This window comes from Phyllostomus discolor, chromosome 4 (genome assembly GCF_004126475.2).
Source record: "Phyllostomus discolor isolate MPI-MPIP mPhyDis1 chromosome 4, mPhyDis1.pri.v3, whole genome shotgun sequence".
In the NCBI taxonomy this organism is placed as follows: Eukaryota; Metazoa; Chordata; class Mammalia; order Chiroptera; family Phyllostomidae; genus Phyllostomus; species Phyllostomus discolor.
Genome location: NC_040906.2, coordinates 64,626,138 through 64,654,071, shown reverse-complemented (window position 1 = coordinate 64,654,071; position 27,934 = coordinate 64,626,138). Strand labels below are relative to the sequence as shown.

Genomic DNA, 27,934 nt, shown 5'->3' with positions numbered 1-27,934 from the left:
TCAGAGCTAGAGAGGTTTCTGTGTATCAGTCAGTTGGCAGGGTGTCTATTTGCCATTTGAAAATATTATGATCTGTTACTGCCAAACTAATTTTCTCTGTTTTGCTTTTCAGTATAGGATGGTAAAAGAAGCCCTTCATGAGCGTGCCAACCTACTAGAAATTGCTCCCCATTTATCAGCTCCATTGCCTATAATGCTTCCAATTTACAAGTAAGCATGTTGGTACCATCTATATGTATTAGCCTCTCTGAGGTCAATAGAACAACACAGTTTTAATGGAAATACTCCCTCAACTTGTATTTCTTAATGTAGTCTTAATTAGTCCTAATCTTTAATTATTCTCAAATATTTTCCTTCATTGTATTTAAAAGTGTGGCTTTTCCTAAATTGCTCTCTACCAACCCACTTCTAAGGGATACACCTTGGAGGCAGAGGAGGTTGTGTTCTGTATTTATAATCAGTAGTGTCTTGCCCCAGTTTCTGATGGATATAGAGGAGCAGCTGCGTTTGCTTTGAGGAACATAGGGGGCCATTTGAACACTAAAATGCAGAGCCCAAAAGTATCTTGCTACAAAATCTGAGCTTAACATGTGCCAGCTTGAAACCTATAGCATTTTAAATGTGTGAATTAACCCAAACTTAACTTTGTTTAGAGGTGTCAGATTGTAAATTATAAAACTCCATTTTTTTACTATTGTTAGAGCTATCCAGGAAGTTGCCTTAAATTAGAATACAGGTAATATGAAAAAGTGGAGCATGTAACTTTGTTAGCCATAAGTTTGGGGGTGGTGGCTAGAGACAGATTTTATAATTGTCTGTATTTGTCATAGATTGCTTAGGACATCTTAAGCCAGTGATTCTCTGTCCTGGGTATTCATTAGAGTCACCTAGGCCCCCTCTCTAGTTTGTTTGCTTTTTTTTTTTTTTTTTTGATGCATCTTAGAGGATTCTAATATGCAACCAGGTCAAGAACCATCGTCTTACAAGGAACTGATTCATTTAAAGGCTCACTGATTCATTCACTTGCTTAATGCAGCTAGGCTGATGTCAAAAACAGTGATGCAGTTCTGTTTCTTTTGCAGTTCATTTCTAGACATACTTTGCTTTTCTTAAGTGAAAAGTATATAATAACTTAAAGTGATATTCTATAATATTATACACTGTTTCTAAAGAAACCTTTCCTCCTATTTATGCTGTAGGTGGTGGCAATTACCTTACTACTGGGTAGGAATCAAGCTATATGATCTGGTAGCAGGAAGTAATTGCCTGAGAGGCAGTTACGTCCTCAGCAAATCAAGAGCCCTTGAGCATTTCCCAATGCTGCAGAAGGACAAGCTGGTAGGAGCAATTGTCTACTATGATGGTATGTGATTGTTTTTTTACAAGATACTTCACTCTCACTCATGACCCTTAAAATATATTCTCTTTAAAAAATATTTTATTTATTTATTTTTAGAGCAAGGGGGGAAGGGAGGGAGAAAGAAAGGGAGAGAAACATCAATGCGTGGTTGCCTCTCGAGTGTCCCCCACCGGGGACCTGGTCTACAACCCAGGCATGTGCTCTAACTGGGTATCGAACCTACGACCCTCTAGTTTGCAGGCTGGTGCTCAATTCACTGAGCCACATCAGCCAGGGCCCTTATAATATATTTTTAATGAGGTAGTTTTGCATTCCTAAATTTTAATGCTAATCCTACACAACGCACAAATAGACACAACATACCCACTCTCCATTTTCTCTAATACTAGTTAAAAAACTCCACATAATGTTTTGCTTTTTGTATTGTTTAATTTTACACATTTTTTCCTCTCTGATTTGCTTTGTAGCTTATGATTGGTTTGATCCATTTTCCCTTATTATGAATTTGGGCCCCACCTTCATGTCATTTAATTTGTTGTGTGTTTGCGAGTGAGTCCTCGCCTTGTGAGTATATTATAGTGTTGAAAGGAACTGAGATCTTTTAAGTTTTCTAGATGAAACCCCTATTTTTAAGGGGTTATAAGCCTAGAGAAAAATGCCCCTTGGGCTGAAATTGATATGTTTGTATTTTGCACAGGACATAATTTTTAAATATATAATTTATGATGAAGGTAAACAAACATTGCATTTGTCAAACCAAACCCTCAGATTTTATTGCTTATTTTCATGTTGTTAGCTGTTTCCTCACAGTGACATTATCTAGTATCCATTTGCCATGTGGTCAATGTTCATTTTGTGTGTGAACAATATAATCTTGTATACTTTTATTTGAAGGAACTAACCTCTTAATAAATCTTCAGATGGACCACAATATAACATTAAACAGGAAAAACCAGTTGTGAAATTTTACTGTATTTTTAAAGGGTGTCTAGAATTAGAAAATAGTCTAAGGATATTCATAAGGAAATAGCTGGACACATGTACAAAAAGTCTTAGGTATTTTGAGACACAAAGGACAGATTAGGTTTTATAGTGAGATTTTTTAATCTCCATTATGTGAGCTTTTGTTATGAATCTAAACTTCTAGCATGAACAAAATTCATTTCTTTTTTTCAGGAGACTTTAATATTTATATTACTTCATATTATGGGATATCCTCAAGACCACCCCCACATTTTTGAGTGTTAGGTATCTGAATCAATTTAGCTGTCTGTTAGGCTTTCATGTTGGCATGCAAAATATGCACGTGCAGAGGGAGCAACAGGTACAAATTCAAGGAAATGCCCTAGGAGCAACAATATTAGGGCTATGTTAAGGGCCTTAGACAAACACTAAAAGCTAGAAAATTCACAGTTGACAATGCCTGTCAGCATCTGAACACCACAGGGGGGCACTTAAGTGTGTTTTTTGGAGCCCTTGATTGAGCCTACATGTTAAAGGACAACCTTAACTGTGAATTTGCTTTCTCAGCATAAGAGCCTTAATGCTACTCCATTGTAGTTTATTGGGTGATTATATTAAAGAGGGTTTGGGCCAGGAGGAGTAAGAAGTCATTCTGCAAATGGCATCCTGCCCATCCTGACATGGAAGTGTTGTGCCCTTTGCCTCTTACTGCTAATCCTTCCAGCACAGACCCTTTCAAATGCTTGGTCATTTTCGCTTATCATGTGATGCATCAAATCATCACTGTTTTTATTGCTTTTGTAGCTTGTGTGTATCTGACTCTCCTTAAGAGGATTATTAGTGGATATCACATCTGATTTTGTGGCATCCCATCTTATGTTGGCTTGATATTGTTATGAATTATAATTCTTGTTGATTCTTCATAAAAAACAAAGGGAGATTGATGTCACATATGCAAAAGAAACACTACCCTGTTAGAATCAAGGGGATCAAGTATTTAATTTAGAATTGGCTTTTATAGCTTGTTATAGGTTGGAAAATTACGAGTTTAGCAAAGACTATTGAAAACTTTAAAGACTATTATTTAAAATAATTTCAAATTGACATTTGAAAATATATTGTAAAAGACTTAAGAGTCTTGAATAGAAAGGGTAAAAATAATTATATTCTAGTAATAATTTTCTTTTAATCCTTGTTCAGAAACAACACAGGCCCAACTATGTCCTTCATGAAGGAAGAACAAGAATGTGAGCCACAGTATAGTTCTGTGGTTTTCCAGCTGTATTCACAGATGGAACTCCTGTTTTACCTAATGGTGTGATAAGCAAATTAAATGTCAACATGGAAATAGGATACAAAAAGGAGCATATAAGTAAAGAAATTAAATGCAGTAAATGCATACTCAGAGAAGGGAAGGAATGCCTTACTCCTTGACCAAAAAGTAACATACATCATCATCCTGTTACAAAGTATTTCAGAGAGCAAAATATAACTTCCTGAACAGTTACTTTGCAAACAGGTAATTTATAAGATAAACTTTTCTTAGTAGGAAAAAAATATATTCATAAATAACCATTATGAGAATGTAGTGACAGTCACCCAACTGATTTAAAAATGCATTTGAACTTCTTGAAATAACTTTTACTTAAAAAATAACTTATTGAGGTGAAATTCACATAACATGAAATTATCATTTTAAAGTGAACAGAATTAGTTTTTATAGCTCTCATTTTGGGAGAACCTTGATTATGCTAAAAATATGGCACACACAATTAAAAGAACTTTTAAATGCTACAAGAAATTTTATGAACTAAAAACTCTTGTTAGTATTATATTAGACAGTTACTTTAGGACCAATGAAAAGTGAAATGTAATTGTGTGAAAATATAGTCAACAAACTAGAAATCATCGTTACTCACTTGGTCTGGAGGCTGAGACAATTTGGAAGGTTCCTTCAATGCTGAGATGTTAGAGTTAGTTGAAATGTGTTCCCTTTGAAATACAAAATGTACAAAGGTCAAAATTTCTTGTTAATTACTCATAAAAACATTTCATCCTAAATAAATAGTGATGACCATTGCATGTGATTAAGGCAAAATCTATTCTTCTACAAAAGTCCATAAAGGTAATAAAATAAATTCCATGTACTTTTAAATGCAGTAATTATAGTGGCTCTTCTGTGCTTGGCATAGTTATGATCTGTTGCCATACTTTGTTGTTAACTGCTGAAAACAAACTCACACATATAGAGGAATAACTACATTTTTTTTCAATGCAGACAACGTGAATGTCAAATTTCTCAGTAAAATCCATATGAGATGAAAGTTGGAATAGGAAATAACATACGAGGTTATATTTTCATTTTATATTCTGATGGAGAAAACATGTAGTCAGCTCATGGGTCTTCTCACTGAGACATGTCCTGGTGTTTCCTGTTTGCTCTTTGTAGTCTCCTACCAGAAAGCCATCAGCTGACCCCTGGCCAGGGCCATTACCACTGATGAGGGGCATACCGGGCAGAGACTATGTGACTGGTCCCTCTCTCCCGAGTCAGCAAGAAGTGTTTAAGGCATGACAGGCTTGGGCGACTTGTCAGGCTGGGAGAGTAAGTGAACGAATGTGGAGAGGAAGCCAGTCTCCTTAGGACCTTATTTTATTTTCCTCTGTCAAGTTTATTTCTGTCTTCCTGTTCCCAGAGTAGATCTTTGGTGCCATTCTAGCTGAACTCCAGTAATCCAATCTAGTGTACAAGAAATGAGATACAATTTAAAATGATTAAATATTTAAAACCATTAAACGCCCCCATTAAGCTTCTCTAAGATAAAAATGGAGAGCAAAATTACAGCTTTAAATTCTTTTCTTCTCAAGGCATTGACAGAGAGAGATGTATGTTATTTCCTACCTGATGATGCCCTTAAGTATTCCTTATGCACATATGAAAATAGCAACCTGCAAGAAATTACATTAGTTTTCCTAATGTAAATAAAAGTTGGTTATATCCATGTTTCAAAGGGGGAATTAAAGCCCAAGTTTCACTAGAATATTCATTTTTATTCCAACCTAAAACTCATAGCATACAAATAAGATGAATTCAGCTTGTGAGAGAGCAAAGCCAATTTAATCTCTGGCTCCCCTGAGGTAAATGTAGTTCATGGTCCTGCCCCCACCCCAACCTTAGCTATAATCCCTGGCTCCTGGAGGTAAAAATGCAGTGAAGTGAGGAAAATTCTGCAGCAGGATATAATGATCCAAAATGACAGGGACAATAATGACAATGAATTTCATGTCTCCCAGTCATGAGCTGGAGATGCTTGACTAGGCTGACTTATACAATTAAATTGTTGCAGGTACAGCAGGAGATGCAGTTAGCTGTGTGCTTTGGGGAACGATGCCTCTGGCAAGAGGCATATTGTGGCATGCAGACTCTTTTGTTAGGAACAAAGTGTTACTACTCCATGCATGCACCTGCAATTGTACATTTTAATAAAAGACAAGTCTTTTAAGGTGTTGATTTTATCTATTTTGAAAGCTTAAAAAAATCAGTTACCCAGTAACAGAAAGGTGATACTTTTTTGTCTTATGTTTTTTCATTTTTGTTTTTCGATTGAGGTTCTGGAATGTAAGTAGAATCTAAAGATGGTGCCTTTCTTTAATCCTCGTTTACTTTCTACGCAAACATCGTTGTTGAACTAATTGGGTATTATCTACTTTAAATAAGACAGACACATTAATTTCTTTAGAGGAATAGAGATAGGTAGAATAAGTAACTGACTGCTGTGGATTTACAAACTAAATAGCAGCACTATTATGCAATTTTAGCCACCTGCTTCTTACTGCAGTTCTTATAAGGGTGTGGTGACCCCTAACACTTGGTGTGTGAGCCCCATGGGGTGCATAGGACCATCCAGTGGGTGTAGGAACAACATATTAGAATTCCCATTAGATCTGTTTTTATCAAATCCCATATAAGTATCTTTTTATGTATGGTTCAAATGTCTATAATATATAAGTAAAATAATACAGCTATGTATTTCTAAATAAATATACATATGAAGTTATATGCTGTCATTTACCATACTTTTGTACCATTCAATTTTTCTTTTTGAACCACAGTGTTAGTGATTTGTCATCTTGTTATGTTTTGGTAACTGACTAATTTAACTATTTTCAAAATGTATTCATTGAGAGGAAAAATTCCTCTGGAAGAGTAAAAACTAACAAATCCTTTCCTTCATTTCTCAAGGTCCAATTTCTATGAACTTTGAGGGGTCTAGGAAAAAAATGAAGACTATTAACTATCTGGGGAACCTCAAAATTATCAGAATTCAACATGATACATTATCTTATTTGTTTTCGTTTTAATTTCCATCTTAAAATACAATAAATTTATTTTAAATGTAAAATTCTATTTGCCAACAGTTTTTAAGACTCCCTTTTCACATCTTTATTACTGTACATACTGAGGTTGAAAATTATGTAAATATTGATACATATGGAAGCCTGCATATAACACATGTATGAGATCTGTCCAGAAGGTATACAGCAATGTGAAAAATAGAGGCATTTATTAAAGATGAAAGATACAAGAAACACTGTACATAGGACAGCGACACCCCAGTCCCCTTAAAAGTAGGCACCTTGGGACCTCACAAAGTTTTCCCAATCACCATCACCTGCCCCATCCTATTTTCCTGAATATCATCAATGACCTGAAATCCCTTCCCTTTCAAAGGTGATTTAATTTGGGAAAAGCCTGAAGTCGCAGGGAGCCAAAGCTGGGCTATAGTGGGGCTGAGTCACCTGGGTGATTTGATGTTTCACCAAAAGTCTTTGCAAGAAATGTGGTGCAAGAGTGGACGTGTTGTTGTGATGAAGCTGCCAGTCACCAGTTGCTCATAGCTGCAACCTTCTGAATCAATCCGAATAATTTCCTTGGAGGAATGTTCAAACTTAACATAAAATTGGATACAGATTCATTGCTCTACCTGCTCATTTTGAATGCGGTGGCCACACAGCACACATGCTCACTCAATGGCATCTACAGTCCCCACTGACTAGTACAGTGAAGCTGTCATTGTTCAGGCATGTGCATTCCAGTCCACTCACCTTGGTTGCCAGGTTACATCAATGTTGTGCAAACCATTCTCATTATATTAACAATGGCTGGACTTCTCCTGGACAGACGTTATCATATAAATTGTTTTCTTTTTTATCATATGTAAACATTTAAAAATAGTCTGTTTAGTTTTGGTTTTAAACTTTATAAAAGTATAGTGTGATCAGTTATATAAGTTGACATAAACACTCTGTTAAACAATGAGACACTCCTGGTAAAGTTGAGCATGCATACACCTTGCGATTCAGTTTTTCTACTGAATATATGCCCCAGAGAAACTTACATAGTGTCCACTAGAAGGTAAGTACAAAAAAGTTCATTGTAGCACTGCGTATAATTTCAAAGAGGGGAATAATTCAAACATCTTCCAAGGGACAAATGAATAAATAACCTATAGCATATTCACATAATGAAGTAAAACACAGCATTGAAAGTGAATGAATGAACAACACAGATGAGTCTTAGAAAAATACTATTGAAAATGGCATCATAACTTGTCTCGTAATTCTAAGCATCGAAGTCATACTTGAAAACTGCTTTCTGTAGTATTGTCGTGAAGTTGAAACAGTCAGTAATGTGGAAATGGATGACTTAGAGTTACAAACTTTACTGGATGTTGAGCCCCATGTTACACATCTATGAATTTAACTCCCAGGGTGTTTTGAGGTTTAAATGCATTAATACATGTGAAATAACATTTTAGAACATTATTCAAATATTATTTTATTGCAGTCAATTTTATGGGTATCCTACAGTTTATTAAATTCTTCTTTTCATGAAAATGTTTCAGAGTGAAGCATCAAATTCATTGGGGATTCGTAGTAAAGGGACAGTTCCAAAAATGTCCCTTTACAAATTTAATTTGCAGATTTTCCCTGATCAGTTTTTAAAACATTCTTTAGGAAAAAGGAAAGTATTGTGTAGACAAACACATTCCATATAAGTATATAATCTTTGCAACTTAAGGGTTAAAAAACATACATTTTAAAAGAACTTACTCTAAAATTATCTATATCTTAGACATTGATTTAAAACATTTATTTTAATAGTTCTTGTCCATATGCAGTTTTATACTTATAAATTAAATGGATAATTTCTATCTTGATGTCATACTATTAAATGTTTTTCATTGTATTTCTCCTCTCGTTTTCTGTGAGTTACATAAATGAAACTGACATTATTGCTCATATAGCAGGCATATTTTTTTTGCCCTCGAATGCTGCCTTTTTTCTATTCAGTGTATCTGGATACCAAGTAATGCTAAATGAAGTTTGACATGTACCCCTAAGAAACAAAACTTATAAATTGTGGCTTCAAAGAAAACCTTGAATAAATAGGACACATTTGTATCCACTCAGGCTAACATCTAACATATGCTTTAGCTTCCTGATGATGAGACAGAGCAAAGTAGCCCCTAGGAAGGTTTATAATTGTTTATTGCTTATTTGACCAGCATGTACAATATTAAATACCAGGGTTTCATTCTTTTATAATTAGTTTTTTTTAAATGAAATAAAAAGCACAGAAAAGTAGATTTGACCAGGTGTAGGATCCTGAGATAGTAGTCATCCATACAGTACTCTGGATATAAAGCTTAAAAGCAGTGCTATAATTCACCATTAGTAGGACTTATACGCATCTAAGTTTTTAGAGCATTAGTTCTGCTGTGTTAATGTTGTTGTCTACCTCTCATGCACCGTTGCTAGTTGACCCTTTGTGAAAAGATGCAGAATCAAAGGCGAAAGCTCTTGTATCAAAAAACACCCTTTCCCCCCAGTATACTCATTCATCCAAAAAAAAAATATTTATGGAGCTTCTGCTATTTTCCAGCTATTGTATCTGGCATTAGAACCATATTCAGTAAGGACAGAGTTCTGCACCTTCAGGCTCTGAGAGAGTTCAATGCATATCTGCCAAATATTATGCCAAACACATGGTCCTCACTACCAACAATATTCTACATTTGTGGAGCAGAGTATGGTTTCAAAACTTTTTTTTTCCCCCATAAATTTTCTTAGTTGATCCTGCTCAGTAGGTATGCTGGGAAGGGGTATTATGATCCCTATTTTAAAGGAGAAGTGGCGTCAAAGCTGAATATTTGTATCAATATTTTGGACATGTGCAAATGTGAATGTAAATTTTTTTCTTGGCTAAAAAGAAAGAGTTTTACAAAATATGGATTATAACATCATGGATTCTTTCAGCTACAATTAGGGTTTAAGTTGGTCACACACTTGAACAGAAAACAGCTAAATAGTTCAACAAAATATGCATATTTTCATTAAGGGAAATTTCAGACATATGCAAGTGTAATGAGATCAATAAAATGAATTTCCAGTTTCAACACCTACAGATTCATGGCTGACTTCATCTAGATACTTTTCCAGTCCCTGCTGCCCGCAGTTGTTTCATCCATGACTATTTTAGCTTGTATCTTTAAAGGACTTTTTATTCTTTAAAATGCAACCACCCCTAAGAGGTTAACAATAATTTCTTAATATCAAATATCTGGTCATGTGTGATCAGTCCTGCATGTTCTCTGTAGTCCTTTAACCGTAATTGGCTCCTGCTTTTTAAAAAAAATCAACCCATAAAACAAACAGAATCTTATTTAAGATTCATGTTTGTCAGTTCATTCTTTTTAACTAATAGGTTTTCCATGCCTTCCTTTGTTTCCTTGTGGTTTTATTTACCAGCTTCCCTATATTTCTTGTACATTTCTTGTACATTGGTAATTAGGCTTTTTCCATTAATCTGTTGCTGCAAAAGACAGATCACCTAAGCGTAGTGGCTTAAAACCCCAATGGACTCACAGTTTTGAGGATGCATGGGCTCAGCTGGGTGTTTCTCACTTGGGATCCCTGCTGTGGTTTCAATAGGATGGTGGCTAAGGCTGGAGTCTTCTAAAAGCTTTCTTACTTGTTGGCTCTTGAGCTGAGAAGGCTGGAACAGCTTGGGGGTAGCCCTGCGTCTCTGTCTCACTGTGGCTTTCCCACATGGCTGGGTTGGTCTCTTACAATAGTCAGTCTTTTTAGGTGGCAGCCAGCTTACCCCAGTGAGTGTACCAAGAGACCAAGGCTTAAAGGCACGTTTTCTTCTGGTCTAGCCTTGGAAGTCACACAGTGTCACTTCTACCACATTCTGTTACTAAAAATGAATCACGGGGGCAGCCCAAGTTTAAGGGACAGGGGTAATGCAAAAATCAGAAAAACAGGAAGAAGCACAGTTTGTTGGGGAGAGATGGGACATCTTTGGTGTCTAGCTACAAGGGGTTTGGATCAAATTGTTTTGTCAAATATACTTCATAAGCAGTCGTACGAATTTCCATCACAAGTCTATTTGCCTTTAAAAAGAATTAGTCATTATAATCATTGCCTAGATGAGTTAATAGTATTTCATTAGAGGTCAAGAAGTTACAAACAGGTATTTTCTAACTCTCTTGCCTTCATTTATTTGTTGTATTGCTTATAATTTCCTTGCATCAACTCTTTGCCTACCTTTCGTTGCATTTTGTTTAAAATGTCTGGATAAATGCTTGATTCTTTCCATTAATTATTAGTTTCCAAAAATAAAGAGTTGGAATTCTAGAATCCTTTCAGTGTTATTAGAATATTTTTGGACTACCAACTAAACTCATGATTTTAGATCCACTTGATGTGTGTCAATTCATTACTTATTGATGTTTAAATCTGCGCTATCTCTGGCCTGTGGGCACCTGTCCAGGTTGGCCCTTTTGATGTGCTGTCAGTGGTCCAGGATGACTTCTGTGTTATCTGTTATGACAGGTTCTTGTAGGCTCTTCTTGAAACTTTCCTGCTCTAGACCTGGAAGCAATCAAATTTTCAGTATTTCTTCAGTATTTCAAATTTTCACAATTCCTTCCTGTGGAAAATGGTAATTAGAGACCGTAATCTATTAGCTGTGGATGTTTATTGCTACTGATTGGTCATTATTTGCAGGCCTTTCAGTAAATATGCCAGTGGAGATAGGTGGACAAATTACTGTCTTTTAAAGCTACTTGACATAGTTCCTACCAGTGCGGTTATGCCACTAATTTATAACAAATCAATTTAATTTTGCTTTAGATCATTAGGGATTTTTTTAAGCTGTGCTTTTGTTGCTAATTATGTAAAGTAAAAAGTTTCAAAGGAAAAAATAAAAATAAAGACTATCCAAATAAGGCTAGCTTCTCTCCCTATTTCTTCTACCCTGTTCCCTCTTCCTTAAATATGTTTTTTTTTTAATAGAATTTTGGTATAGTCTTTCATTGTGTATGTGCATGTGTATGTATGTTAGTATATTATATGTACATCTGTGTTTGCCTCCTTACCATTTTTTAGATAGTAGTAGTGCCTTGGTTTCCCCCCCAGCTAATATGGTGGTTATTTCATTCCATAGCAGTATAAGGAACCACCAAAGTTTGAAAAAGTGAATTTAAAAAGCATCTAAGACCCCAGTTCTACAGAATTAAACTTTATATCTATGTTAGCTGCTTGGATCAAAATATATCTATTGGTACAGCCTTAGTCATCCATAAGCCACATTTTCAAGTTTTTTTTTTTATTAATGAAAACAAAATGTTTCTTTCTTTGGACAGCACAGAACAATGGCACACCACTAGTTTTATTATATAGATTCTTTAAAATTAGGCTGTGAGTCACAAATGCATAATTTTATCATATTAAAATATGCTGTGATTTGTTTAAATTTGCTAAAACCTAGTTCATATCATCTGCTTGTGTTGAATGCCAATTTGCTTAGTCAGACTAAATGCTCGAGTTATAGTTTTTTTTAAATAGATGGGTCTGTTTTATATTAATACATGAGGGTATATATTTAGTATAATTTTATTTTTATATTAATGGTACATTTTTAAAAATTAAACATAAAACTAATTACAGTTTACAGTCAAGATTTAAAAGTTTGAGGGATTTTCTGCTTTTGGTTTGGAGCCATTAGGAAAACATATGCCCAAGAAATGTAAGCCATGTTTAAATATGCTGCATATCTTTTAAAGATTTTATTTATTTATTTTTAGAGAGAGGGGAAGGGAGGGAGGAAGAGAGGGAGAGAATCATCGATGTGCAAGAGAAATACTGATTGGTTGCCCATTGCATGTCCCTAGCCAGGAACCTGGTCTGCAATCCAGGCATGTGACATACCCTGACCAGCTTAAACTGGTGACCTTTGGGTTTGCAGGACAATGCCTAACCCACTGAGCCACGCTAATCAGGTGGAAATGTGCTGCATATCAAGGCATAAAGTAACTAATCAAAGCATTTGTCTCTTAAGTAATTCTCCTTCAGAAATATTATCTCTTAAGTCACATTTAGAAAAAAAGGGAGTCAGAAATAATTGCCATTGGAATAGGGGAAATAGGAGATAAAAAGCTAGAATGATTTGTCTTTAGCAATTGATTTTCTCGATACTTTATTGTTTGAGACTATAATGCCTCATGTATCTGTCAACAGAGTCTCTAGGTGCCCACTGATCTGCCCACTCTAGCATGTTTTCTAACATTCTTTCAAGGGGATAGAGAGTCTTTGCTCTGATAAATGTTTAGAAAAAGGAAGAAACAGAAATAAAACAGTAGTCAAATCCATTTGTAGTTGTTCTCTACACAACACACAGCAGCTTTCTTACTGTACAGAATTCCAGGCTGGTATCTAACCTCACAAGAAATAGCTATAATAACAGCTTCTTCAGTTAAAAAGCCCCGTACTTTAGTTTCAACTACCTATTCTATAATCAGACCCTAGTAATGTAATATAGAAACACTGTGAAAAAAGTCATCGCTACATAGGTCTTACAAGTAAATCTAACACCTTGGTAGATTATATTCTCTGGAGCCAAATAGAACACTATTTTAGACTGTGAATTTCAAGCTGGTTTCATTATTACTATTCATACTTACTCATATCACACTTTATATTAATAGATCACTGCTTAGATTATTGTATCTGCCCACAGAAAACATGAACCACATATACTTTAAAAAAACCCCTCAGCCCCGCATACTAAAAAAAACACCACACATAACTGACTTCCCATACAATTCATGTATCTACTTCTTCTTTACTACCCAAAATCAAGTAGGTATTCTTGTATTCACTGGAAAACTTTTACTAATATGTAATTTGCTATCTATTGAGACGAGTAAGTCTTTTGAACAGAAAATGATAAAAGAACACAATAATTAAATGAGTAACTATCAGATTAATAACAAAGTCAAATAACTTGTGCTCTATGTCTTTATGTCAATGATAATTAATATATAACTCTGAACTAACTAGGGCTGTATAATGCCAAAGTCTCTCAGTAAGCCAGAAACTTCCTATTTCCCAGGAGTTCCAACCCCTTCTAATTTTCATAGATGCAGTAACAAGTGCACTTGGTGACTGCTTCCCCTCACACAGGGCAGAATGGACTGACGGAGAGCTGAGAGGAGGCTCAGAGACTTCTCCTGCTCTCTCTCTCCTGACAATTTTCTCTGTGCCAAGCGTTGCACCTCAGTAGCTACCTCAAGTCTGTTTTTGTAAAAGAAGGGGTATAAATACATTATCATTAAAAGGGTAATCTGAATAAAGTCAGGATTCACAAATCATAAATATACTATCGCCCTCCTCAAGGGGATAAAATAAATTCACATGATGTTTTTCACTAGTTGTCTCTTGACACAGCATTTAACAAAATAACAGTACATGCTAATTATAAGGAAAAAGTATTCTATAAAGTAGGATTAATATATATGTTTACACTTTCTCTCTGTCTTCTACTTATATATTTTTCTCATCACACTTTTGGGTAAAGCCGGTGTCTTCATGATCCTTAAGTATGAATAGAGAGAAAAACATATTTTTCCACTCAGGTGTATCGGTTTTTTTAAGTAGCAAAAAACGCTATTTAAAAGAAACACGAACATAAACATGACACGTACAATTTAAAATACATAAATACCCAGAAACAATTAAATACCTCATTCACTAAAGAGTAATTTTTAAAATTTGCAATATTTGCTACTTAATGTAACCTCATTCCATCTCTTTTCCCTACACACCTCAAATGTGAACAAAATTAATTTACCCCATACATTTTAATTTGGATAACATTTGCCTGAAATTTATCTTCTCCCCTTTTGTTTATTAGTTGCCTCTATCTGCAAGCCTTTGCCTGCCCTGGGTGTTACTGAGGGCCTTCTGTGTGGTCTGGACCCGAGCTTTCCCCCTCCCCGGCCTCTGTGCTCCTCTAGATCAGATTTGGTGCAGCTGCTTCCCTTCTTGCATGTCCTATCTGAGCTACAAATTTCAGACTATTTCTCCCTTTTAATTCCATTTGAATTTGGCATTTTGGCCATTTTTCACAGATACTGAACTTGAAATCTTAGAGATACCAGAAGGCCTGATCCTATCAGCTCTTGACTAAAATTATTCTGCTGGCTGCACCAGCAGTTATTAGTGAGCAATGCCACCTAGAAACCAGCTAAAACCTGGTTTTAAGCATAACCAACGATGAGACAGGAATTTAGAAGGCTAGTAATAGACAGCTTGGGGGGAAATCCCTAATTTTTACCTCTGCCACCTGTATTTGATATACAAATCCTGCCTTGTCTAGAATTGGACAGACACATATTAAAACAAGTTGCTGTGAAGCTTTCTGAACTCACGGTGGGAAAGAGCCGTAGCATGTTGTGTCAGGTAGGAGTCTGTGTGTACAAGAACAGCTCTATCGGCCTGTGAGACCCAAAGTCAGCCTCAGAGGATTAAGTTGCCCCTGATCTTCAAATGAGTCCTCTACCTCCATAAGAAGGGACATTTCCCAGGATGGAAGGATGCAGCAGTCACTGAGTGTGGAGTATTCAGTAGGTGCTGACCGCTCTGATTGCTCTCAGTTCTGCTGTGTCCAGAAAGGAGTCCTCCAGAGAATTCTGTACCATTTCAGCATTGAGGAGCAATGGATAGATTCTGGTGGTGTCTGTATGTGTATTTGGTTAATCTATGAAAAGGAAATAATGAAAAGCAGAGTCGTTTTATTTTCTCCCATCAACTCATGAGCTGTGAGAAGGAATGTTGGAGAATGGTTTGGAAGCAGGAACTGAATTTTAGCCTCATGTTTCTGCTGATGAGGCTGATGAAGCTACAGGAATTCTTGCCTGGCCTGTGTTTGACCTGTCAGTCTTTGAGTGCATTAAAGAATCTGATTCTGTCAGCAGGGACTTTGGTTTGGATCTTATTACCCTTGAGTTGGTTTTGATGTATCTGCTTTCCAAAAGTTTGTGAAAAGTCCCAGGATGTGCAAAAACGGTTTCCTTGTAAACATTGCAGAACTTCAGCTTCATGAAGTTGACTGAATGTTGAGATGTGTTACTTCTGAGGTAAAGTGTGCCTACTAGAGGTCTAGGCATATGTTATGTGTTGCCTCATCTGTGTAGACTCTAGAAATGAATGTCAATTCTTTCTAAGATTTTATTCCTTTAGTTCTGTACTCTATTCTTCAAGATTGGCCTTCATGTATTAGTCTTGGGAGGTTTGGAGAGACTATAATGGAAGCAACACTTTGCATAGCAAGATGAAATAAGGTGATTATTATCTTTCTAGATGAGATAATATTCTTAGTTTTTTAAAAATGTAACTAGCAGTCTTATTTATTTATCTATTCAGCAACCATATCTTAGCCCCACACATATCAGTAATGTGATTGGGTTTGGAGGTATACAGAATAATACAATGTTTCCTTTCCTCAAAAGCTGACTCTTGGAGGATACAGAGGAACAGACCAATGATATTTAGTACTGTGTGAGAAGTTCTGTGAGAGGCATATACCTAAGGTGGGTGTTGGGGGGGAATATAGAAAAGCTCCCTTAAGTATGTAATACTTTGCTGAATTTTCAGAATGAGTAGTACAGCCAGGTGAATTCATTGGAGAGGACATGGAAGGGAACATGTGGCAGGAAAGCACATGGACAAAGCAGTTGTATGGAGCTTGAGCAGAGGGTGGGTAGAGTGGTGTGGAATAGCAAACAGGGCCTGGATTATGGGGGAATCAAGTATGTCACACTAAGGAGTTTATTTTGAATTCTGCAGGCAGTTGGTGCCCAGTGAATGAAACAGTATTTAATGTAGAAATTCAGAATCTAGGGAACCTATTCAGGTGACTAATAGGAAGTGTTTGGGATGAGATTTTATGCTGCTTTGAAGGAGCCCAGGCTGGGAGAGGGATGAAGACATAGGAAAGAGAAGGTGTAAGACAAGGAGCAGTATCATCTCTTTGCCCACATTTCCTGGACTACTCCAGGGTCCACTAACTAGACTTTCTTATTTTTTGATAAGTTGGCTTGGCCTTTTAATTTATATGCCTGCTCTTTCTAGTCTTCTGTTAAATCTTTCTCAATTTGGAAGTGAATTAATAAAGTCAAGTGTTTTCTAAGTTTTGTTTTTAGTAACAATCTAGATTTTTAAAAACTTCAATAATGTGGGTTTTAAAAAAATCTGTAATTGCCCAACTGGTTTATGTCAACATTTTGGAAAGAATATCAGTCTTTAAAATGGCATTAGAGACATAAATCCTTTGGAGAGTGAAGAATGCCTGGTGCATGCTAATTTCGTACTTACCCAGGTGGAAGAGAGAGAGAGAGGAGTAGCCAAAGCTATAGATAGAACAAAGGGATGTCAGTTGCAACCTGGTCTCAGTTTGGGCTTAGCTCTCACTAATCCCATATCAGAATGTTAGTAGTTTATTTATTTATTTCTAACCCACATCATATTAAGATCTTACTTCGACAAATCACATTTTGATTTATAGTCTGTGCTTTTGGCATGTGCTTCAATGCCATTAGCCAACTCTAGACACATACCGAATTCATTATGTACCTTATGTATGTAAGTAGTAATACTTCCTTTTAATGAACATACGGTCCCATCCAAGAGCTGTGAGGTTGTTTTACAAAGTGTATTTGTGCAGTGCTCCTGAGAGGTTTGAGACGTGTGTTAAGTTGAAGACTGGTATGCTGTATTTAAAGTTATATTTTAATGAAGTAATATATTATAATTTTGCCTTCATTTTAAGGTGAATAGACTTATAGTGTGGGTCTTTCATTCTTAGGCTTAGCTTTTAAATTAGAATTTAACATTTTTACATATAAATATTTTAATTGTGATCTAGTTAATTAAAAACTCAAAGTAAAATTGACTTTGAATTTGTATCCTGAACTATGACATGGTTAAAGGATTAGGTGGCTGTCTCTTTTTCTTATTGTCTTTAGATGGTAAGGAATGCACAGAATCATCTTTTATAAACAGCTCTGGTTGTGGCAGTACTACACGTTGGCTATGTCTGCTCAAGTCTTTCTTGTGCTTACAGTATGGACACCTTTCAGTAACTTTCAAGGGCAGAGCTCTCCCAAGGCAGTTTGGTAGAAGAATAGAAGTGAGCCTGGAGCAGGAAGACCCAAGGTCTAGCTTACTGTCAGCAGTCTTCCGAGGGGAAAGGCTAGCACTACAAACTGCCTGTCTAACTTGGGTTGGCAATCTTAGTACTCCCTATCTCATCCTCATCAGTGTTCCGGGTATGGTGATGGGTGTGAGCAGGAGAGAAGTTTTCTCATTGAAGTGATGATCTATAGGGTCAAGTGCATGACAACAGTTTGAAGATATTTTGGGGAGAAGCACACTAGCCTAATGGGGGACACTAGGCAACATTTTTGAAATAGAGGGAAAGAGGCTAGCCTTTGAGGGAAGGGTGAGGCAGAATATCAGAGTTCTGGCTAAGTAAGCTGAGATGAGAACAGAGTTCTAGTCCAAGTAGGAACATGGAGTACAAAGCAAATACTGGACAAGGACTCTTTTATGCTTGGTATATGTGATAGGAGAGACGGAGCCTGGTAAACATCAGGGATTCCCTTGTCTACAGGTTCCCTGTAGATAGTGGTTTGTGGGCAGATTCCAATTATGGAGAGATGGGACTCGACTCCTTATTTATAACCATGTAAGATCAGGATTGACTCAATATTGACTCAGGGATTGCTTAGGGCTGAGCCTGCATGTTGAGGGTTGTCAGTAATTACAACTGGGTGAGGGTGCCTTGACTCTCTCAGAAACTGATAGGATCTTTATTTGACAGTAATCACTGTGGCATTTCCAGGAAAACAGAATTGAAAGAAACTCAACTCATTGTGTGGTATTTGATTCTTTTTACTTTTCATTGTACAAAAAAAAGTGGGGGGACACTACTAATAGTCATGTGTTCCAGTCTTGTGCAATATTTAAAAGTTGAAAGTAAAACTAATAAATGTTTTTTTCAGTTTGGTATGGCATTGTATAATATCTGAGTTTATTATTCTTTTTTTATATTATAGGAGAGGATTAAAAGTGTGAGGGTGTGGTTAGTTTTTGTTTGTTTGTTCTGGCTTTTTTTTTTTTCTGCATCTGAGTTTTGCTGTATGTTACTGTGCCCCAGTACTGTGGAGACAAAGGGAAAGTTTTTGACATTCATTGAAATCTTTTTTGGTGAAAGAGCTGATTTACTGGTACTATTTAATAATTTATGTTATAGTTTATCAGAAATGAGTCTATAGTCTATCTATTGAGTCATTTTATTTTTAAGCTCTTGTATATTTATTGAATGCAGATTCGAATCAAATTATCTAGAATATCAGAAATGTCTTTCTCAAGCACAGAGAGCATTTATTAGATCTGGAGTAAGTTATTCCCCCCTCCCCGCCCCCAGAGGGGAAGCTCTGAACAACTAATGTTTGATACTGATGTTGAAACATGGACAGCACATGTCAGGGTGTGAAGGCAACTGCACCACAACCACATTAACTATAGATTTGTCATTGGAGCCCCCAGTGGTGGCAGCAAAAGTAATCTTTTTCCCCCTCCTTCTTTCCCTCTTGCCTCCTCCCCTTCTTCTTCAAATTTTTTTAACCTCATTCTCCAATTTATTGAGGTATAACTGACAAAATTATAAAATATTTAAAGTATACAATGTGTATGTATAGATTGTGAAAAATTCCCCTCATTCAGTTAATAAAATTTTAACTTTTTATTGTCAGAAGGTGCAAATTTATACAAGAGTAGAAGAGGATTTTGAGCCCATATGCATCATCTCCAACTCTAACAGTTATCCACTTATGGGTAATCTTACTTAATCTATTTCCTCCCCCCTCACATTTTTTTCCCTCTCACATCCTAGAGCAGAGGTGAGATCTCTACCTGCCAGTTATTTTGTATGATAAGAATGGTTTTGATATTTTTAAATGGTTAAGTTTTGTGGCATGAAAGTATATAAAATTTTAGTTTCAGTGTCTATCTACTAGTGAAGTTTTATTAGAACACGGCTGCCCTCATTCATTTAGGTGTTCCAAGCAGCAGGGTGGAGTAGTTCAGTAGAGATGGTATGGCTTTACAGAACAAGTGTGCCATCCCCACCCCTAGAGCACAGCGAGCACATATAACTGATAAGGACCATTCACACAGTGTGTCTACCTTGTCATTATCAACCAAATTAAAGACAGTCTTCAATATCATCCAGTACATTGTCCAAATCCCTATTTTATATGGATATAGTTTGGCCAGCTAGATGTTGAAGTATCACTGAAGGTTAGAATAATGAAACAAAAGTTGTGTATGTGTGTGTAAATGTATTGTTTCCTTCTATTTAGAAAGGTACATTTTCAAATTAGATAATAGAATGCAGTTATCTAATTTATTTCTCTAGCCTGTTGAAAACTATAGATAATTATGTAGCATCATCACCTACTTTTTCAAAGTAGATCCCTTTTCTTACTCTGGCTGGTCTATTTTTCTTCTTTGTGTTCATCTTTCCAGAAGAACAAATCTGTTGGCTTTAAAAATACTGGTAGAGCATCTGGCATAGTAGTTGATGTATGTAGCTGCAATATTGACATAATTTTATTGATAACTATATTGTGTAAAAACTTTCTATTTGTGTCTTTTTATCTGAGAGATACCAGACAGATACCTCCTAACTAGCTGTTAGGAGGTAGGTAGTTATATATATATATATTTTTTTTTTTAAGATTTTATTTATTTATTTTTAGAGAGGGAAGGGAGGGAGAAAGAGAGAGAGAAAGAGAAACATCAGTGTGCGGTTGCTGGGGGTCATGGCCTGCAACCCAAGCATGTACCCTGACTGGGAATTGAACCTGTGACACTTTGGTTCGCAGCCCGCGCTCAATCTACTGAGCTACACCAGCCAGGGCAGGTAGTTATATTAAAGGAAGGGCCCTGTTCAGCTGATTTGCACTTCAGTCTTCTGCCACAGCAGGTGCTCTCGGCTCTGAAGGTTCAATGTCTATTTTTTAATTTTTCTCAGGGTGATCAGCTAAATTGGTGGGTACTGCCCAAACTCACAGATACTGAAATATAAACAGATTACTTCAGACAACACACAGTTCATCACTTTCCTACCTGCCAGGCACTGTTGTCCTTGTTAGAGATAAACTGGTGGTGGTGTGTGGTTTGGGTGGATAGAACTAAGTTACTGTCTCTGATTTATTAATTTCTTTAAAAGATGTTTTAAATTTCTTTTTTTATATTGAAATTTTGGGGTGACATTGGTTAATAAAATGATATAGATTTCAGATGTATAATTCTCTAATACATCATCTGTATATTGTATTGTATGTTCATCACTCCAAGTCAAGTCTCCTTCCATCACCAGCTATTACCGCATTTACCCTCTTCTGCCTCCCCTCACCTTGCTTTCCTTCTGGCAATCACCATGCTGTTGTCTGTGTCTATGAGGTTTTTTTTTTTTTTAATTTTTGTTTGATCTCTTCACCTTTCTCACCCAGTCCCCCAACCCTTTCTTCCTCTGTTTCAGCTGTCAGTCTGTTCTCTGTGTCTGTGAGTCTGCTTCTATTTTGTTTGTTAGTTTATTTTGTTCATTAGATTCCACATATAGGTGAAATCATATGGTACTTGTCTTTCTCTGACTAGCTTATTTCACTTAGCATAATGTTCTACAGGTCCATCCATACTGTCACAAAAGGAACGACTTCCATCCTTATGGCCAAGTAGTATTCCATTGTGCAAATGTACCACAGCTTTTTTATCTACTAATCTACTGATGGTCACTGGGGCTGCTTCCAAATCTTAGCTATAAACATAAAGATGCATATATTCTTTTGAATTAGAGTTTTGGGTTTCTTAGGGTATATTTCCAGAAGTGAAATCACTGGGTCATAAGGCAGGTCCATTTTAAATATTTTGAGGAATCTCCATATTGCTTTTCACAGTGGCTGCACCAGTCTGCATTCCCACCAACAGTGCACTAGGATTCCCTTTTCTCTACATCCTTGCCAGCACTTCTTGTTTGTTGATTTACTAAATGATAGCCATTCATTAGTAAGGTATGAGATAGACAGGTATGAGATGTTATCTCATTGTGGTTTTAATTTGCCTTTCTCTGGTGATTAGTAACATTGAGCATCTTTTCATATGTCTATTGGCCATCTCTATGTTCTCTCTAGGGAAGTGTCTATTTAGAATCTCTGCCCTTTTTTTAAAAAAATTTTTAACTTTTCTTTTTTATTGTTGTTCAAGTACAATTGTCTCCATTCTGCCCATTTTTAAATTGGATTGTTTGTGTTTTGGATGTTAAACAGTATAAGTTGTTTATAAATTTTGGATATTAACCCCTTATCAGATGTATCATTGGTGAATATGTTCTCCCATTCAGTGGGATTTCATTTTGTTGATGGTTTCCTTTGCTGTGCAAAAACTTTATAGTTTGATGTAGTCCCATTTGTTAATTTTTTCTTTTGTTTCTCTTGCCCAAGGAAATATATAAGAAAAAATATTGCTACAGGAAGTGTCTGAGATTTTACTGCCTGTGTTTTCTTCTAGGATTTTTATGGTTTTGAGTCTAACATTTAAGTCTTTATTTTGAGTTTATTCTTGTGGATGGTGTGTGGTGGTCTTCTTTCATTTTTTTTGCATGTATCTGTCTGGTTTTCTCTACATCATTCATTGAATAGACTATGTTTACCTCATTGTATGTTCTTGCCTCCTTTGTCAAATATTAATTGACCTTAAAGGTGTGGGTTTATGCCTGGGTTCTCTATTCTGTTCCATTGATGTATGTGTCTGTTTTTATGGCAGGACCATGCTTTTTTATGCTACGACCTTGTAGTATAGTTTGATACTGGGTAGTGTGATCCCTCCTACTTTGTTCTTCTTTCTCAAGGTTGCTGAAGCTATTTGGGGTTGTTTGTGGTTCCATATGAATTTTTGGAATATTCGTTCTGGTTTTGTGAAATATGCTATTGTAATCTTGATAGGAATGGCATTGAATCTGTAGATTGCTTTGGGTAGTATGGACATTTTAATGATGTTAATTCTTCCTATCCATGAACACGGTATATGCTTTCACTTATTTGTATCTTCTTTGGTTTCTTTATTCAGTGTCTTATAATTTTCTGAGTACAGATCTTTCACATCCTTGGTTAAATTTATTTCTAGGTATTTTTTCAATGCAATTGTTAATGGGATTGTTTATCTTCGTTTCCCTTTCCAATAGTTCATTATTGGTGTATAAAGTGTCACTTTATCTTGCTACTTTATTGAATTCATTTATCAGTTCTGGTAGTTTTCTTGGTGGAATCTTTAAGGTTCTCTCTATATAGTATCAGGTCACCTGCAAATACTTTATTAATTTACCTGAGAAACAATATATTCCTGTGGATTAGATGATTTACGATTGCTGCTAAAAAATCCCAGTAAGGCAAACACATTTGAATAACCAAATTAAGATCAGGATTTTTGCTTAATAAACAATCAAATCTGAGCAGAAACAATTGGATGTTATTATAGTTTTAAAACCCTTTTGTGAAGTGAGCCTGAAGGTTTTGTTTTGTACTTTAGAATAATTAAATCTTACTTTTCTTCCTCTTTTAGACTTTCAAGCCCCAAATAAAGTTTCTCAATAAACATGGAATCTGGATTGCTAAGAGATAGTATTCTGATAACTGAGAAATACACATACTTATGACTTGGGTAACAAATTAAAGATTGTTTCAAACAAAAGGAGGGGGAATATAAATTAAGTAGACAAATCTTCATTAACAATAATAGCTACATTCTTATAATGGTTTCCAGTTTACAAATAGTTCCATGTATGCTCTAGTTGGATTATTTCAGTGGCTCTAGAAGATTGGCAGAGAAGTTGGTATAAACCTACTTTGCAGTGGAAGAACAGACTCTGATGGGTAAAGGAATGTTCAGTCTGTGGCGTGCTGTGTCCTAATCTCAGGTGTTCTTGTCTCCTGACCCAGTGCTCTCCCTGGGCTGCAGAGAGTTGGCTGGATTTTCCTGTTAATGTGATAGTACACATTATTTTCAGACAATTAGGACAAGGGACTCTGGTTAGGCTGATTTGATAACAGTTTGATAAGGTGTGGAATCTTTCTGTGATTAGGGAGAGAAATTTGATAAGATATGGGACTGGCCTTGCAACAGATAAAGGTTCTCAAAAGGCTGCTTCCACTTAGAATTTCCCAGCTGGTCCTTAGCACAAGGTTTCCTCTATTTATTATGTAGCTCACACTCAGAATCACCCCTGGGGCAGGTTGAGCCCTTCTAGCAGGTTTGTAAAAGTTGTGTGCACGAACTCACACGAACTCATACACGAATGAGGAGAGGAAGACTGAAAGGTGTTTGTAAGTGACAGGATTCACTTACTTTTGCCAGTCCTTTTGTGAAAGGTGTATTACTTTTATAAAGGCTTCTTTTACATTGTTATAGAATTAGGTTCTCAAGTTTTAAGTTGGTTTATTTGAAATTTTGTGATTGCAATTTATAAAATTGGTAGAGCTGGAAGAATTGTGAGAGGAGATGAAGTTTCACTCTGTGGCTTGAGCAATGAGGAAAGTGAGGCACAGGGGTTGGGTGTCACCCAAGGTTTTAGTCTCAGGCCAAAAAAAAAAATATGGCTGATGTAAGAGAAAAGTGGTTTTTGAGAGGACAATGAGCATCAGGCAGAAATACTGGGAATGCTGAAGACAAAGCTTGAAAAAAAAGGGACCAAAAATGATTTGCAGCAACCAAAGCATAAGATAAATCCTGGCCCAGAACTGGTGCACCATCAAAGGCTTTAATGCTGATGACCGCATGTCCCATCTTGTTCTGCCACCATTCATGTCAGCATGTTCTGCTGACATTCCTGTCGCTGCTGCTGTCTTGTCTCCACCTTCAGATTGGATTCTCAGTGTCAGGTTCTCTGGGTCACTAGCTCTGGAGTGAAGTCTGTGTTGAGAGCATCCGATTGGTGGGGCCAGGTTAGAGGCCTGTGTTCCACTGGGCCTTCTGTCTTTCCTCCCGCAGGTGGGGCCCCCTGTGCCTTTCTGCAAGGCTTGTATGATAGGCAGGGAGGGGGTTAGAGACTTGGAAACCAACCAACCAAACAAAACCTAGACAGTTAGCCATCACAAAAAGACACCTAGTTAGCGACTGTTTGAAAGATAAGAGTATGGGTCTTCTGACTTTCCCAATTTATAGCATGTGTCAACTTCCTCTGTAAAAACTGAAAGAGAAACTGAAGTCCTCTAGATTAAGAAAGATTTTGTGATTCTAATCTTTTGAAACATTGGTTATCCTGTCAATGCTGTTTCCTCTGGATGGAACACCACTCTCCTGTCTTCCTGTTTTTTGTGACACACGCAAAAGAATGCCCTGCCTGTCAGTGGTAAAAAGTGAAGAGAGAAAGAAAGAAAAAGAGCAGACAGTGTTTCTGAAGTGCAGAGATTGAAGATTATTGTGATACATTTTGGGAAAAGTTTGCTACACTGATGAGCATAAATCATTTAGAAGTAGAGAATATACAGGGCCTTTTTGTTTTTGTTTTTAAAATATTTTAGGCAGCCATATCTTTTAATTAAGGTATAAGGTGGTCTTGACACTCTAGTAAATTCTTTTAATAATGATAGCTAATATTTGTTGAGAACTACTACCACTTTTGCCATGTATAATGTGCATGTTTTTGCCCAAATTTTTGAGTGAAAAATAAGGATGCGCAAATACAAGGGTAGTACTAATTCCCTATCTGTATAAACGTTTTTTAATTCATTTATGTATGCTGATGTGTTAACTCCAGAAAGCAATAATGATGCCTGTATGCAAAATATAATAATACAAAAAACAGGTATCTAAATATAAATAAATAATTGAATTTAAAAATTAAAATGAAAGATTTTTTCCTGAAAGTTCAGGCCAAAAACATGGGTGTGCATTATACATGGGGCACATTCTACACGTAAAATATGGTATATTGTAATGTACATTGCCTGTCTCACTTATTCCTCACGTTAACCCTATGTCAATCCCATTATAATCCCCTTGCAGAGATGAGTGAAAAGAACCTTAGATGAACTAGTGTGAGGTTTCACAGTTGGTGGGGATGGGACTTTAACTTAAGCACACTCTGATATGAAAGAAGCTTGCAAAACTTCCTGTAACATGAGAAAAAAGAAGATATGTCTGGAGCACTGTGTTTGGTGATATTTTAGGAAAACTGCAGATGAAAGAGAAAGGAAATGTGCTGAGAACCGGAGAGAATTTTTGGAACTCGTGACTTTCGCGTGTTAGACTATAAACTTGCTCTTGTATCTCAGGGTCCTGGGGCAGCTGAGTCAGTCCAATCTGTTTCAGTTTTTGCTTTCTACAATGATACTTAGCTCAATGCCTGGCACATAGTAGTAGGTGTTTAATAACTATTTGTAAAAGAAATAAATCTCAAGTATTTGCAGGACAGTTACCTTGGGTTAAGATGCCCTGTGTTCACGACTGCAGTTCTTAGTAAAGCAAGACCTTTACCTTCAAAACTAGACATTCTAAGATTGCTTATCAGTGATTTTAGAGCATTTTACAAACAGCCAAGGAAGATTACCTGTTGCTTCAGAAGGCCACATGGTTGAATGGTCTGTAAAAGAGTCTCAATTGTGTCATGCTTGCTGACTTTTCAGCTGCATTTCATTTACTTTTTGTCACATTACTCCTTTGTTCTTTTTCTTAAAAGTATAAACATCCATTTTGGGTTTATTCTAGAGAGAGAATCAATTGTCCTGGGTAAGCGTGGGAGGGGCAGGGTCTTCATTGTGAACTGGTGTATTGAACACTTTTGCACATAGTTAATGAATACCCAGAGTGTTCTGTTGTTTGCAATTTAAATGTGGTTTTATTTTTGTTCAGCTCTAGCTAGATTTCTAAGTACCTGGAAAGTGGAAAACCTACTCTTTATTAGATTCATTTAAAACTCTTTCAAGAAAGGAAAGTAGTCAGAGAATAGACATTTTATGTACTTAAATATGTCATGTTAAGGCACTTCACAATGTTTCGTTTACGTGGGGCCAAAGACCACCGATCCATGCTGATTGCTAATTATTTAGATTGTAAATAGCTTATTCGAGAACTTAGGGAGAGACAAAAGAAACGTAAAGGAACAAAAGGGCCACAATAATGAAAAGAATATTGTGAAGAGAAAGGCTGGGCAGAATTATGATGCAGGTCACATCCTGTGCCTGTATTTAATTGTACCTTTGTATTTAATAATAAAAATGATTACAGGCTAGTGCTAACAGGTGTCTCTTCCTGAGAGATGTAGTATAGATAAGTGACAGCAAATTACTCCGATTCATAAACTTTGAATGTTATGCTTTTGTTTTGAGTGTTACCAGCCTATAGCAGGAGACATGTTCTGGAAAAATGTATATTAACCCAGGAAGATTTTAAAACTTAATTCCTGATAATTATATGTAAAATGTAGATGAATACTTAAAGTATGAATGAGAAAAATGACTTTCCCAGCACTTTTTACTCAAATGGAGTTGTGCTGATACCGTGGTCACTTTTTTTGTAGTTTATGTTTCATATAAGCTTTGGATATAACTGCAAATAGCAGTGATTACAGGAGTGATTAACTTATAGGAGGTGGTCTCCCTATCAGGACCTGTCTTCTTTGCATTTTCTCTACTTGCTCATCTTGACATTTTTTTCTCTGACTGCCCTAACATACAGCCCTGCCCCAGGGAGTTGATCTCCCTGCCGCCTGTTTTTCCCTAGATTTGCAATTCTTTTTAAAATATTTTTTAAAATTGTTGTTTAGTTACAGTTGTCCCCATTTTCCCCCCCATTGCTCTCCCTGCCGTGCCCTAGCTTCCCCTCACAGTCTTAATTGCCTTAGTAATTTATTGTAGTTGATTTGATCCATCTCTCCCATTACAGTGTGGTTCCATAGAGCAGAGACCAGGGTGATCTTATTCTCCCTACTTAGTGCATTCCTAGTACCTAGCATCATGCCTGTCTCACAGTATGTACTCAGTCAATATGTGTTGAAGGGATCTGCCGCTTGCTGTCCTAATCACACATCAAGCTTTGTCACTGGCCTTCTCCTTCTGTTTGTGTTTTCACCAGCAATTTTGTGATAAAAGACATCCTGTTTCCATGGTCTGCTGGATAGCTAGGTAGACAGACAGCAGTCCC

At 36.4% G+C, this 27,934-nt stretch overlaps 1 protein-coding gene across 3 annotated transcripts in view; it reads left to right on the top strand.

The window, feature by feature from the left end:
- GPD2 (glycerol-3-phosphate dehydrogenase 2) overlaps nucleotides 1–27,934 on the top strand; it is a 137,545-nt gene that overhangs the window by 68,382 nt on the left and 41,229 nt on the right. For all 3 annotated transcript variants that reach the window (XM_028508637.2, XM_036023457.1, XM_036023458.1), the window contains exons 5-6: nucleotides 113–210; nucleotides 1,200–1,363. In XM_028508637.2, coding sequence (XP_028364438.1) covers nucleotides 113–210; nucleotides 1,200–1,363 — 262 coding nt within the window. The remainder of the gene's footprint in view (nucleotides 1–112; nucleotides 211–1,199; nucleotides 1,364–27,934) is intronic.